General features: G+C 32.2%; 2 protein-coding genes across 3 annotated transcripts; one reads left to right on the plus strand and one right to left on the minus strand.

The window, feature by feature from the left end:
* The first annotated feature begins 2,048 nt into the window (after positions 1-2,048).
* LOC106673803 (cytoplasmic tRNA 2-thiolation protein 2) lies at positions 2,049-7,361 on the plus strand. Its single transcript, XM_014406086.2, has 9 exons — positions 2,049-2,281; positions 2,348-2,422; positions 2,481-2,680; positions 5,825-6,068; positions 6,127-6,262; positions 6,323-6,454; positions 6,522-6,671; positions 6,733-6,963; positions 7,040-7,361. The coding sequence occupies exons 1-9, from the start codon at positions 2,223-2,225 to the stop codon at positions 7,133-7,135; spliced, it is 1,323 nt and encodes a 440-aa protein (XP_014261572.1). The 5' UTR covers positions 2,049-2,222; the 3' UTR covers positions 7,136-7,361.
* A 1,470-nt stretch (positions 7,362-8,831) lies between these two features.
* On the minus strand, positions 8,832-12,199 carry LOC106673806 (LETM1 domain-containing protein 1). 2 transcript variants are annotated; one of them, XM_014406089.2, is made up of 6 exons: positions 11,962-12,199; positions 11,706-11,874; positions 9,839-10,023; positions 9,484-9,775; positions 9,267-9,413; positions 8,832-9,208 (listed from the first exon to the last, which is right to left on the minus strand). In XM_014406089.2, exons 1-6 carry the CDS (start codon positions 12,027-12,029, stop codon positions 9,032-9,034), a joined length of 1,038 nt encoding a protein of 345 aa, XP_014261575.1. In that variant the 5' UTR covers positions 12,030-12,199; the 3' UTR covers positions 8,832-9,031. The 2 variants fall into 2 exon arrangements, with proteins under 2 accessions (XP_014261575.1, XP_014261576.1); XM_014406090.2 differs by having other exon boundaries at positions 9,032-9,208; positions 11,706-11,865; positions 11,962-12,195.
* Positions 12,200-15,276: the final 3,077 nt, after the last annotated feature.

Below are 15,276 nucleotides of genomic sequence, written 5' to 3' on the forward strand. Positions count from 1 at the left end.
ATGTTCAAATGTTTTAAAAATTAATTTAGTTTGGTCTGAATAAAGTTCAGCGTTTTATTAAAGCCTTTAATTTCGTTAAAAAAAATTTCAAATTGCATTTAAGTAAATCAAATTCAATTTGAATTTTCAGTTTAAAAATATTATTGCATTTTAAAAAAATCCAACTATGTTAAAATGTTCGGTTAGAAAAAGTTCAAATTTGTTTTGAAAAAATTAATAAAATTTGATTTGAAAAATTCTATTTAAAAAATGGATTTCGTTTGTTTAAAAAGTCCAACTTTGTAAAAATGTTTCTTTGTTAAGAAACGTTCAAATTTGGTTTAAAATAAAATTTGATTTTAAAAACGTCCCACTTTTTTAAAACGTTTGGTTAGAAAAAGTTTAAATTTGGTTTGAAACAATGAATAAAATTTGATTTGCAAAGGTCAATTTAAAAAAGAAAATTTGTTTGAGTTCAAAACGTCCAACTTTTTGTTAAAATGTTGCTTGGTTAAAAAAAGTTCAAATTTTATTTTAAGAACGACCCACTTTGTTAAAATGTTTGTTTAGAAAAAGTTCGAATTTGGTTTGAAAAAATGAATAAAATTTGATTTGCACAGGTCAATTTAAAAAATAGAAATGTGTGGTGATTAGTGACCGTTAATCGATAATTATTCAGAAATCGTGAGATGCGGTCTGGTGTGATGTAGGTTTCAGAAAAACATTTTCTTTATCGGGCCAACGTTTCGATCTTTATTGAGATCATCTTCAGGGCTTGGGATTTGCAAACATTGTTTACAATTAACAAATACATTTGGGATGTGGAAAAGTGAATTTATACAATGCAAAATATATTTTTTATATTCATTCAAAGTAAAAATATATATATATATTTTGCATTGTATAAATTCACTTTTCCACATCCTAAATGTATTTGTTAATTGTAAACAATGTTTATAAATCCCAAGCCGTGAAGATGATCTCAATAAAGATCGAAACATTGGCACGATAAAGAAAATGTTTTTCTGAAACCTACATCACACCAGACCGCATCTCACGATTTCTGAATAATTAAAAAATAGATTTTGTTTGTGTTCAAAACGTCCAACTTTTTGTAAAAATTCATTCACTATTTTCGTGGTCCGCTTGACCAATTAATACAAGACAATTAATTAAGGTTTTTAGTTGAGATGAAAAAAAGTTAATGGCATGAGAGGGATTCGAACCCACGACCTTCGGCTAGATACGCCGCTGCTCTACCACCTGAGCTATCGTGACCTCGATCCACTCGGACATCAACTCCCCATCTCAACCCCACCTTATGAGTTTTCCCTCCTTTCGCCATTTTTCAAATGTCGTGTAATCGGTTTGGATTCTCGACGACAATTGAAATGGCGACGGAGAGCTTTAGTGAAGTGTACTTCATTTTTAAATCATTAATTCACTATTTTCGTGGTCCGCTTGACCAATTAATACAAGACAATTAATAAAGGTTTTTAGTTGAGATGAAAAAAAGTTAATGGCACGAGAGGCGAAAAAAAATGAAGTGGATCGAGGTCACGATAGCTCAGGTGGTAGAGCAGCGGCGTATCTAGCCGAAGGTCGTGGGTTCGAATCCTTCTCGTGCCATTAACTTTTTTTCATCTCAACTAAAAACCTTAATTAATTTTTGTAAAAATGTTGCTTGGTTAGAAAAAGTTCAAAATAAAAAGGTTTAAAATAAAATTTGATTTTAAAAGTTCAATTTAAAAAAAATTAGTTGGAAATAATTTTTTGAAAAATGTTGTTTGAGAAAAGTTAAAATCTGATTTGAAAAGAAATAAAAATTAAAGAAAATTTTATTTGCATTTCAATATTTTTGAAAAAATGTTTAGTCTGATTAGAAAGTTCAAATCTGGTTCAAAAAAATTTGATTTAAAAATGCAGTTTGAAAATTTTTCTATTTCATTTTTAAGTTTACATTTGGTTGAAAAAAAATTGCATTTGTTTAAAAGCAATTCAATTTGATTCTGAGATGATTCAATTTCAAAAAATTGAAAAATGGATGAGTTTGAATCAGTGTGAAAGGGAGCGGGTTGCCCGTGGTGGTGAGCGTAACCTTCTTCGCCTCTGACTCGTGAAGTAACCTCCCCGTCAATCGCATACCTGCACAGTGATACTGCGTTGTTGTGGATCGGACTCGCAATCATCCCACGTGGTCTCGTTTATTGTTTATCCGACCCGTCTCGACCAAAACGTCCAAAATGTGCAGCCGTGATTCCTGCAGTGACGAGTCGACGAAGCCGAACGAAAAAATCAACCTGTAATGCGCCAAAATATTTGATCCCCTTTCAGTTGTAATATTAAAGGAATAAAATTGTTTAAACAGCGTAGGTGCGAGTTGCAGGAAGTGCACGACCGTCAAAGCCTCGGTGGTCCTCCAGGGCAAGTTCCCCTACTGCCGGTAAGCACTAAATCGAAAAATCAGAAAGAAAAAGTTAAAAATTGTCCAATATGAACAGTCAATGCTTCCTGGCTTACTTCTCCCACAAGTTCAACGCCGTTTTGGGCAAGTCGAAAATAATGAAGTCCGGCGACAAAATCCTGTTGGCTTTTTCCGGGAGCCCATCGTCCATCTGCTTGCTCGACCTCGTCCAAAACTACATCGATGAAAGGAGGAGGAAAAAAATATCAACTTCGGCCGTTCTCTTGTACATAGAAGGTATTTCCAAAACTTTTAATAAAATTTTAAAATTTTCCTACCACCAGGTCTTTGAGAAAGTAATCTGTTGATGAATGTGGAGAGTATGTAGTAATGTATAATCTTTTTTTTATGGACGCATCGCATTTTGACCAATGTCCCTGATATGACAATTTGTTTCGACCAAAAAATTCAATCTGTTCCGACCCAAGCTGATAGCAAACCAATGTGTATAGTGGAGTACCTTTACTCGGTTGATGGACAAAAAAAAATTATTCAAATTACCTATATATTTTCAAGGTATCACGTTAAATTATTTGGAAAAAAATTAATCCTTTTTTTTTGGATCTGAAAAATTTGGTTTGGCAAAAATGTAATGCGGTCTGGGAATTCCATTTGATTTATTAAAATTATATTTTTTTCTATAGAAAAAGTTCAATTGGGTTTAAAAAAACAATTTAATCTGGAGAAAGTTCAATTTGATTTGGGAAATGCTTAATTTGATCTGATATAAATTCTATTAATTTGATTTGGAAACAAAAATTATCAAAATCAGGTATATTTCTATTAAGTATATTCAATTTGATTTTTATGAAATTCTATTTGGGTTATAGAAAAAGTTTAATTTGATTTATAAAATGCTCACCGCCATTTGAAAAAGTTTAATTTTATTTGAAAATTTTTAGTTTGTTTTGAAAAAAAGTTTAATTCCATATTTGAAAAAAAGTTTAATAGCATATAAAAAAAGATATGTGTTCCAGGAATTATTTCATTTGATTTCCAGAATGTTCAATTTGGCTTACCAAAAATTATATTTGGTTTATAGAAAAAGTTCAATTTGGTTTTGATAAATTCAATTTTATTTGGGAAAAGTTAAATTTGAATTGAGGAAATTTTTAGTTTGATTTGAAGTTCAAATTTTATTTTTTTAAGTCGAATTCCATTTGGAAAAAATATAGTTTTATTTTAGGAAATATTTAATTTCGTTTAAAAACGTTCAGTTTGAGGTGAAAAAAGATGATTTTGGTCGGGAAAAATTGATTGCAGTCCTGGGATTCCATTTGATATAACAATTTTCCATTTTTTCTATTTCCACTAGGTTTTAAAACCTCAATTTAATCTGGTGTTCAGTTTGCTTTCCGAAAAGTTTAATTTGATCTGGAACAGATTTTATTAGTTTAATTTGATTTTAAAACAGTTCAAAATTCAGTCTTGTGAAAAAAATTCCAATTTTATTTGAAAAAAAAACGTTTAATTAACTTTTATTTGTAAAAAAATATTTAATTGCATTTCAAAAAGTTCAGTTTGATCTGAAAAAAGAAAAAAAAAGGATTTTGGTTTGGAAAAAAGTGATTGCGCAACTGGCATCCATTTGATTTAACAAGATTTTATTTTTCCTATAGAAAAAGTTCAACTGGGTTTTAAGAAAATTCAATTTAATTAACTTGGAATAAATTTCTATTTAATTTGAGAAATAGTTTAAATTTGAAGTTCAGATTTTTCCGACAAAAAATAAATTTGATTTGGAAAGGATATAATGCATTGTGCGAATTATTTAATTTAATTTCAAGGATCTTCAATTTCGTTTACCGAAAATTCTATTTGGTTTTGTAGAAAAAGTTTAATTTGAATTAAGGAAATGTTTCATTTGATTTGGAGAGTTCAAATTTTATTTTAATTTATTTTTTATTTATTTATTATTTTTTGTTTTTTAATTCGAATTACATTTGGAAAAAATATACAGTTTAGTTTGAGTAAATATTTAATGAAATTTAAAAAAGTTCAGTTTGATCTGAAAAAAGATGTTTTTGGTATGGAAAAAATTGATTGCAGTCCTTGAATTCCATTTGATTTAAAATATTATATTTTTTCTATAGAAAAAGTTCAACTGGGTTTTTAAGAAAATGCAATTTAATCTGGAAAACAGTTAATTTTGCTTTGGGGAACAGAATTTGATTTGTAAACAAAAATTATGCAGATTCAAGGATATTTCAATTTGATTTTTTTTTTAATTCTATTTGGGTTATAGAAACAGTTTACTTTGATTTGTAAAAAGCTCAATGCGTTTGAAAAAAATTCAATTTCTTGTGCAAAAATTTTTAGTTTGTTTTGAAAAAAATTCTGATTTTATTTGAAAAAATGTTTAATTTGCAATGGAATAAATTTCTATTTTATTTGAGAAAAAGTTTAATTACATTTGAAAAAGTTTTTCCAGCAAAAAATAAATTTGGTTTGGAAAAGATATAATTGCGTTCCAGTAATTATTTCATTTAATGTCGAGAATGTTCAATTTGTTTTACCAAAAATTCCATTTGGTTTAAAGAAAAACTTCAATTGGGTTTAGATAAAATTCAATTTCATTTGGGGAAAAAGTTTAATTTGAATTGAGGAAATTTTTAGTTTGATTTGGAGTTCAAATTTTATTTTATTTATTTATTTATGTGTTGAATTTAATTTTTAAAAAAATATGTTGCTTATTTTGAGGAAATGTTTAATTGCATTTAAAAAAGTTTAATTTGATCTATAATATAAAAAAATTTGGTTTGTAAAACATTTACTGTGGTTCAAAAATTATTTTATTTAGTTTTATTTGATTTGAAAAGTTCAATTAGGTTTGGAAGAATTTAATTTGTTTTGAAAAGTTTCATTTGATTTGAAAAAATTCAATTCAAATTTTATTTGAAAAAAGTTTCATTGCATTTGGAAAACAATACGTAATTAAATTTGAAGAAATGTTTAATTGCATTTAGAAAAAGCTTAATTTGGTTTGAAAAAAAAAATATTGCTGTCCAGAAATTATTTTATTTAGTTTTAAGAATATTCAGTTTGATTTATGTAACCTTCCATTTGGTATATAGAAAAGTTCAGTTTTATTTTGGAAGTTTAATTCGTTTTGAAATAAGTTTGATTTGAAAAAAAAAAGTTAAACTTGATTTGAGGAAATGTAGTTTGATTTTTTTAAAAAATTTATTTTTTTGTAAAAACAATTTCATTTAGAAAAAAATTGCTTTTTGATTTGGGAAAATGTTTAATTGGATTTTAAAAAGTTAATTTTATTTGAAAAAATACAGTGGTTTGAAAAAAGATTTTTTTTTGTTAAAATTTTTTTACATGCTATCAAATTCTCTGATTTTCACCTATTATTTTTATTATTATTATTTTTAGAGGCATTCCTATTTGACAAAACACCCGAGGAAAGATCAGAGCTTTTAAATGAGATATACAACGCTCTGCTTCTATATGACTTTAAAACATTTTACGCATCTTACGACAGTTTCTTTGATGAAGAAATTATGCTTTATAAAAGCCCTTCGTCTCTTTTGGATTCAACTGACAACAGTCGGATGTCAAAATTACTGGAGGACTGTACTACTGATACAGCAAAAATTGACCTTCTTGTAAAAGCAAAGTAAAGTTCTGAACTTATAATTAGCATAACGTTCCTCTACAAAGTTGTCCTTTTTTAGAAATGATGTCTTGGTAAAAGCAGCAAGGTGGTTGCAGTGCAATAAAATATTTTTGGCCGATACTTCAGACCATATCGCTGTTAATGTTATATCAAATGTCTCGCTTGGCAGGGGAAGTCAACTTGTCTCTGACATCGTGCGTACTGGAATAGTATATAACTTGTTTATTGTAAATCACGGTCAACTATTATTCTAGGGGTTTTGTGATGACCGTTTTGGCGATATTTTGTTCATTAGACCTCTTCAAGATTGCTCAAAGAAGGAAGTTGCTTATTTCAATGTATTCAATGATCTCCGTTCCATTACGATACCCAGTTTCGGAACAAAGGTTGGAATAAAACCTATAAAAAAAAAATTTTTTAGTTTCTTTCAGCCTCAAATTATTTTGTTTTTAGGATGACAAATTTTCAAGCATTCAGAAATTAACAGAAACATTTGTTAATCAACTGAAGACTTCGTTTCCATCCACTGTGCCCACTGTGGTTTCAACAGGGAATAAATTAACAGCTAGTGAGAATGGGGACAATATTTGCCGTTTATGTCATGTAAATAATTTTATATAATTTGATTTGTTCATTTTTAATCTTTTTTTATATATAATTTCAGGCTAAAGTCGAAAGCAACACAAATGAATTATCCGCTCAGCATGCCACCACTGTATCGGGTCAGATTTCGAACCTCGGCCCAAACGCGTTCGAAAGCAGCACCTTTGAACCTTTGGAAGAGCAAAGCATAAGTGACAAAAACGGTTGTTGCGGCTCACCTGAAAACAACGTTTCACAGGATCAACTCTCCGAATATCTTTGCTATGGATGCCGCCTGATACTTAAAGATTCTGTAATTTCCTTTTTTTTTTTTTTTTCATTTAAGAAAAAAAAATATTTTGTTTCAATTTATTTTATTTGGTTTCTAGAAAAGCACGGAGAACTGGCCATCAATTATAAAGACAAATTCTGAATCACAGATTAAAGAGATGGAGGATGAAATTAAAAAATTTCTCATAGATTGAATTATCCTCCAGGCTGACAACACTACCATGGAGATTTTTTTTTAGATTTTCCATTCAGGACAACTATGCTTATTAGTTTCTTGGCTGTATTTGTTAATTCCAGGTCGATCAAATATCCAATTTGGGGAGATTTCTTCTTGAGGTCTGCGGAGCGATGGACCTGTTGTTTGGTCACCATTTCTGATCAACTTGGTCTGAAAGGCCAAAACAGTGAGAATAGGGAATAGTGGCAGAAATCATTTAAAACTGCTAATGATTAAACAATTTAAATCATAGCCCGAGAGAGAGAGAGAGAGAGAGAGAGAAATCAATGCTTTTAGATTGATTGATTATATAAAATTTAAAGTAAATTGTTAACACTGCATTGAACTCTAAAAAATAAATCAAAAAAGTATATTTACGAAGTGCTCTCAATAAAATTTTATCTTGCTTTGCTGTAGAGTAAAGAAGAAAAAATAAACTAATTCTTTTTTTATAGCTTGCGTAAGATTAATGAAGTAACAATAAATCACATCTGATAAAACGTATCAAGTTTGTACTTATCTTAGAAATTGTTAACTTTATGACTGCTCTGTGATTTAGCATAATTTTTTTTTTTTAATTCAATAGATTATAATAGTTATAGTGTTACATTCTGTGATCTAGTGTAAAATTATATTTTATGTATATAAATCGCCTTAACACAATTAGCTTATGACAATATTGAAAGTACAAAATTATATCCTAGCTTTTAGAAGAAAAAAAAATAAAGTTAACTTTTTAAAAATTAGTTGTAAGGGGAAGACATTGCTCTGATTATTTTATAACCCCAAGCATTCCTAGCTTAATTTTAAATTTTGAGTTTAGTTTTTATCGATGATGATGGGAACCAAGTGTTTGGTATTCCACAAGCACACTCCTGTTGGCTTATGGCATTTTTGCTAGTTTCTTTGTTTAGTTCAAATGATTTTTTTTTTTTTTTTTAATAAGTAGAAATTCAGTTTTACATTGCTACGTAGTATTGTGTTCAAAAATAATATGGGTGGTAGTATCTTCCTCTTCTTTGCATAACTTACAAATAGGTGCGGTGTTAAATCACGTTGTGTAATTTCTCAGATGCTAGTGAAAAAAGTAAAGTACTAGCACTCCCCAGTGACCGGTAATATCACTTGCTTGTAACTGGTATATAGCCTTATCACTTGTCAGTGACAGGTATATAGACCTAGCACTCTCTAGTGGCCGGTAATATCCCTATCAATTACCTGAGACTGGTGTATAGCCTTATCATTCGTCAGTGACTGGTATATAGACCTAGCAGCCTCCTAGCACTCCCCAGTGACCGGTAATATCACTTGTCTGTAACTAACTGGTATATAGCCTTATCACTTGTCAGGGACTGGTATATAGCCCTAGCACTTACCAGTGACAGGTATGTAGCATTGTAGCCATATCTAGCCATACCACAGATGTCCGCCCCCTTCCGAACTTGTTCCGATTTTGATAATTCGGAAAATCAAACCAATAATTAAGGAAGTGGGGAGATGGCCATCTTTTATGATACACCCTGTATATTTTCATTTATCTTTATCTTAGAAGGCATTGTCAGATCTGATCGTCACTATCAGCCATAGTTTGTTTAAGTTATTAAGGTTAACAGATTTGCAATCCAGCATATCAAACCTAGAGGTAAATTTGCCTGAATAAGTTTAAAACAAGATTTTCAAGATTTGGTAACTTTATTACATTAAACACAAAGCAATAACAATCAAAAGGAACTAATCGTCTTTCAAAAACAAATGTTTAACTACAAAACAAAAATTGTACAACTGACTAAAATTGACATCAAATAAAACAAAATTGATGTGAATTGTATAATATATTATCACAGTATAATCAATTGGTTAACAAGTTACAGAATCAATGAATCAACACCCAATTAGAAGGATGATTGTACGCCATTAGAATTGGAAGATGGAGAACGTACGACCAATTTTCGTCTTTCATCCTGGTCGTCAGCTGGATCCATTCGTTCAGCCATATGACCGTATCTTCTGAGTTCATGTTCGTCGGATTCAAGCCCCTGAAAAAACACGCCTAAAAAAAAATTAAATTGTAATTAAGAATAGATGTACATTGAATTGTCAGTACGTACTTTTCTGACGTCTTCGTATGGTAGTGAATTGACACCGCCCTCATTTATAATGGCTTTGTCCAAATAAACTATCAACCTGGCCCTTTCAATCAGCCTTTTCCTTCTTCTCAGCCCTAAATGCATGTTGTGCATTTTAAGAAGTGATCGCTATACAAAGAAAAGTATAGATTGTAGCATATATGTGTACATAAATACACACATACTTTTCTTCACTTACAATATGCCTAGGACTTAAACAATCAATATCGTAAACTTCCCCGTTGCAAAAGAGGATCTGACTTTCATGTATTTTCTCTGAATTCGGATGTAAACCACTGCCAAGCTGTGCAATACATTGCTTCCATACCGGTTTCGTGGGATGCCCTTTAATCAAGTGCATTTTCGCCTGTAAGAATCGAAAAACAGGCTTGTAACTTGCCAGCTTTATTTTCTGTTCGAGCACTGCAAACCGAGCTCTCTGCTGTAAAGTCCAAAACTGTCTCGACAGGAGATGTCGAGGAAAAAAATATCTAAAAATTCAAAGCGTATAAACAATCAAGCTGGATGGAGTTTCTATTTGAATACTGACTTACGCTATAGGGAATGCAACGTAATTGGCCAAAGGTAAAGCCGATATTAGCAAAACTGGAGCCACTTTCATCATGTCTATCGGCATTTGGTGATTCAGTTCTAACTCTTTTCTCGTCAAACATGATATATCGTTAAAAGTTAATTTTCTTTTTATTTTTATAAACATCTTCAGGTCTTGGTAAAAGTCCTAAAACACCATAAGAACAGTCAATCTTCTCCAAAGAAACTAAATCCTAGGTATAACCCTGGAAAAAGCTCAAGTGGAGAAATCATATAAGCAACACACAACATACTAAGCATTAGTCAGAGATGCAGCAAAAACGGAGGGAGTAAGAATGTAAGAGTGTCAATATTACTTTAACTATCATTGCATAAGAGACCCTTCAGACAGTGAGGAAGGTTTGAGGGAATTAGTCAGAATGCAAGTTTTCGGAGGTACTGATTCAGTGATTGGTAGGATTTGTGAAATTTTTTAATTCATTTTGGACAAAAGGATTATTTAAGTGTATGTGTAGTTTCGTTCAATACAAAAATGGAGCATCAACAATTTGTCATAAGATTTAGGTTTGGAAGTTCGATGCAGTAGATGTATGTTTTACCTACTTAAGTAATGTTTCCTGGCTAAACACCAATCCTATGTCCAATCGGGCATAAGAATCTATTACCCACATGCATATTTGCCTGACGTGACTCAGCGCCACCCTATGCAATATTTTGTAATCAAAATACCCACTGCACAGATTTTTGTCAAGCACTGGGTGACTGTCGTAGGAATGTGTGCTTACATCAAACTGATGTGAACACCCCACCAACATGTATGTGCTAAGGGGTCAGGTCATGTTGCATTGCAATGTGCTGGTATGTTTTTCTTAGTTAGATAAGGTTTCCTGGCTCAATGCCTGACATCACACAGTGCTACTCTACACAATATATTGCAACTGAGATCCACACTGCCCAGATTGTTGTCTAGCACTGTGTGACTTTTGTAGGGCATGTGCTTATTGAACAGATATGGACACCTCACTAACATGCGATAACGCATCAGACCATGTTGCATTGCACAGCATCAGGTATGTTTTACCTGCTTAGCTAAGATTTCCAGGCTCAACGTTACCAGACGCCAACACTACGTCCCATTGTCCATAAGGATCTATTACCCTCCTGCATTTTTGCCACACAGCCACTCTACGCAACATGTTGCAACCAAGATCCACACTACCCAGATTTTTGTCGAGCACTGTATGACTATCATGGCATGTGCCTACATCAAACTGATGTGCACACCCCACCAACATGTGCTAAGGGTTCGGGTCATGTTGCATTGCAATGCGCTGGTATGTTTTATCTGCTTAGATAAGGTTTCCTGGCCCAATGTCTGACATCACACAGCGCCATTCTACACAATATGTTGCAACTGAGATCCACACTACCCAGATTTTTGTCGAGCAGTGTGTGACTTTTGTGGGGCATGTGCTTATCGAACAGATATGGACCTCACTAACATGCGATAAAGCAGCAAACCATGTTGCATTGCACAGCATCAAGTATGTTTTACCTGCTTAGCTATGATTTCCAAGCCCAATTTAATTTCCATAAAGATCTATTACCCACATGCATTTTTGCCTGATGTGCCACAGTGCAACTCTACGCAACATGTTGCAACCCGACATCTCCCAAACATTCAATAAGGTGTTGGGTTACGTTGCATTGCCTTGCATCTCGTAAGTGTTTCCTTCTTTAGCCTGACTACTTGTAATAAAAAATGTTATATCCAAATAAAACTATCTATATATAAAATCAAAAATGCATATGACACTTGCATAACTTGCGAATAACAAAGCTACAGAACTGTTTTATGCACTGAAATACCTGAAATCCAACTTTGAATATCTTGTATACCCTGATGGCCGTAGGGAACTTCTTTTCAAGTTTGTTCTCATAGCTCTTGATAAACTCGACATAGGATGAAAAGACGTATTTCTTAACAGCGCTGAGCCCTTTGGGTGAATGGTTCTCAGTCGATAAGAATCTAATATCCCTTGAGCAAATAAAAAATATGCCAAAAAAATATAAAACGACGTAAAATGAGATGATACCGGGCTGTAATTGTTATACAAATCCTGACCTCGGTTTCACACTGGGGACGCAGAAAAACTTTCTCCTTGCTAAGCTTAAAGTTCTAACTGCGAACATTTCACGCCAGTTTCAAAATCGGGCTAAATTCATGTTCCGGTGAAGAACGGCCAGACGACGGCCTAGACGCTTCTGTGTTGTCAATTTATGTGGTGGTACTCAAAATAGATTTTGATATGAGATAAACATGAAATAAACGCCATGGTAGGTTCAAGTTTTGTTATCACCGCCCGCGGTGCGTTATCAAAGTCAACGGACGATGACACAGCGAGACGCAACGGCTTAGTTTCCTCACTCCGAAGTTTACGCATCGATACTTACTTCGTTCCCAGTATCGAGAGAATGGCATCAGTACTTTCAAACTAAAGGTATATCTAATACGAAGCCTAACATTTGGTAGTACATGCACATCGCAATTATATTTTTTCAAGAAATTTTAATTACACTATTAGACAAATTTAACAAACCCTCAATTTATTTAGTTTAAAATTAATCCACCATTTTCTACATTAATTACAAGTAATTAGGAGCTACCGTAGACAAAATGTACAGTACGTAATGCTTTGTTCATTTTTGTATAATCCCATTAGCTCAAAAAGTACCATTATGGACATCCAATCTGCTACCCCTAAAAGATCGCTTTCAGCTAATATTTTTCCTTCCTTGATTTCATTTGATATTGTTCTTATTCTTAAACCTATTTCAATGGCTACAGAGAGTCATTTAAGTATGACAATGACATGGTCATAAAATTATTAGATACAGCTAAGGCGAATTCGCCAGGAGACTGAGTGTAAATCAGACCCAATATGAAGATCATCTTCAGCTCTTCAGAGAAATAGGACTTCACACTAGAAGGCCAGCACAGGGTCGACGTAGTTCTATAGACGAGTGAGACGTTAGATTCATGCATCATCATGCTCTACGAAACCGCAGCATTACTGGTATGAGGTAAGAAATCTCATAAAAAGGAGAAAGACAAGTTTGAAATTTTTCGATTTTCTCCAGCACTGAAAGTTCAATGAATATAACCTCAGGGCCTGGCACCCGGCTTCTTACCTCAGCTCAGAAAATGTCCAGGCGTATGGGTACATGTGAATTGGACGTTGGAAGATTGAGAACGAGTTTTCTTTACAGAGGTGAAAGTTGGCCTCAAATCTTCAGATGGGCGTAATTTCATATGGGGACGCTCAGGAGAAAGATACGGCCTATGGTGTCTGGTTCCTAAGGTGGCATACCACGGTGGGTCATTAATGCTCTGGGGTGGCAATTCCTTGGACGCCAGCACCGAATTGGTTGTTGTGCGGGGATGATCTTTAACTCTACAGAGGTACATACAAGAAATAACCGAAAAACGTGCCATTTCAAAATGCCATTTCCCTCCCACAGCAGTGAGAGATTTTTGCTATTTCAGCATAATTCCAGGCCCCATAGAGCAGGTATTGGGGACGACTGCCTGAATGAGGTTGGAATTGATTGCTTGGTGTGACCAGCTCGAATTCCAGATTTGAACCCAATCGAATTTGAGACCAAATTAAGCGATAAGTACGACGGCGTAACTCAGGTCCTTACACCTTGGAACGTCTGTTCTTCTTAAATGGGAAAGAATTCCTCAAGAATTTACCAGAAAACATTTCCAAGGAATGCAAAGGCGTTTAACGGAAGTGATTCGTGCCAGAGGCGGAAATACTCGGTATTAAAGGGGACAAAAAATTTTTTTTACGTTTTTGTCTTTGGATTTTTTCCCTATTTCTGAGCAATTGTTTTTTTCAAAATGAAGTAATAAACATTTCTTTTTAAATATCTTATATTAACAACCAAACATATTTTTGGCATGCAAAACATGAATAAACCTAAATAGATAAAATTTAAGGATGTGCGTTAATTTTGTCCATTAGTGAAAATTAATTTGCTTTAAAAAAGTTGAATTTAATCGATGAAACAATATGATTCAAAAAATTATTTTTTAAGAAATATAATTGGATTTGTAGAAAAGTTCAATTGTTGGAAGAAAAAAAAAACTTAATTTGAAGTAGTTTTGAGAAAATATAACGACTTGAAAAAGTTCGCTGACAGAACAAGTATAATTTATTTTCAAAAATATAATGATTACAAAAGAAACTCATTTAAAACCAATTTAATTTGTTATTTAAAAAAATTAATTTAGTTGGAAAAATCTTAATTTGGATCGAAAAAGTAGTTCTAAGAAAACCATGATTTGAAAAAAGCACTGATTTAAAATAAGTTTATTCTGTTTTTAAAAAAGTTCAATTTCGTTGGAAAAAAACGAAAATTGGTATGAAAAAAGATTACTTTGGTTTTGAGAAAATTTATCATATTGAAAAATTTTCATTTTCATTTTTTTTTAATTCTTTCGTTTAGAAAGTTTAATTTTTTTTCCTGAAAAGTGTCCTTGCTTTAGTCGGCCGTTGGATAATCAATTGCTAATTTTAAACTTATGTTGAGGTGAGCGGCCCCAAAAGAAAAGTCCAAATGCTTCGTTCAAAACATTTATTGACACGTTTCGGACGTCTCACGTCCTTCATCAGTACATAATCATTGTTTTTTGTTTTTTTGTGTCAGTAACACCCTTTCCGGCGTCCCAGACCACCAGCAATTTATTGTTTTTCGTTCTAGATGTGTTACTGACACAAAAAAACAAAAGACAAAAAAATAATGATTATGTACCTGATGAAGGACGTGAGACGTCCGACGTTGTCAATACATGTTTTGAACGAAGCATTTGGACTTTTCTTCTGGGGCCGCTCACCTCACTTAAGTTTAAAATTAGCAATTTTCGTGAAAAGATTTCAGAAAATATAAAGATTTGAAAAAAAGATCACTGATTTAGAACGAGATTAATTTCGCTTTGAAAAAAGTTCACTTTAGTTACAGAAAAACTTAAATTGATCTGAAAAATTAGTTTGGTTTAGGATAAGATTAAATTAGGTTTGAGAAAATTCAAGTTAAATTTAAAAAAAGTTCATTCGTTTGTGAAAAATATTAGAACCTTGTTTAATATATCAAATGTACATGTTAAAAATATGATTTGTTGGAGAAAAAAAATTGTTTTTTTTGTTCCTTTGTTTAAAAAAAATTCAATTTGATTTGAAAAAGTTCAATTTCCTTTCCAGAAAATTTTAACGGGATTGGAAAGTTTTATCACCTGGCAAAGGTCAAATTAAATTGAAAAGTTTAATTGGTTCAAAAAATTCCAATTTCTGATGTTTTAAGCGGATGCGAAAAAATTAATTTAATTTCTAAAAAGATTAATTTGCTTTAAAAAAAGTTCGATTTAATTGTAGAA

Source organism: Cimex lectularius, unplaced genomic scaffold, assembly GCF_000648675.2.
Source record: "Cimex lectularius strain Harlan isolate CLEC.00 unplaced genomic scaffold, Clec_2.1 scaffold42, whole genome shotgun sequence".
Classification (NCBI taxonomy): domain Eukaryota; kingdom Metazoa; phylum Arthropoda; class Insecta; order Hemiptera; family Cimicidae; genus Cimex; species Cimex lectularius.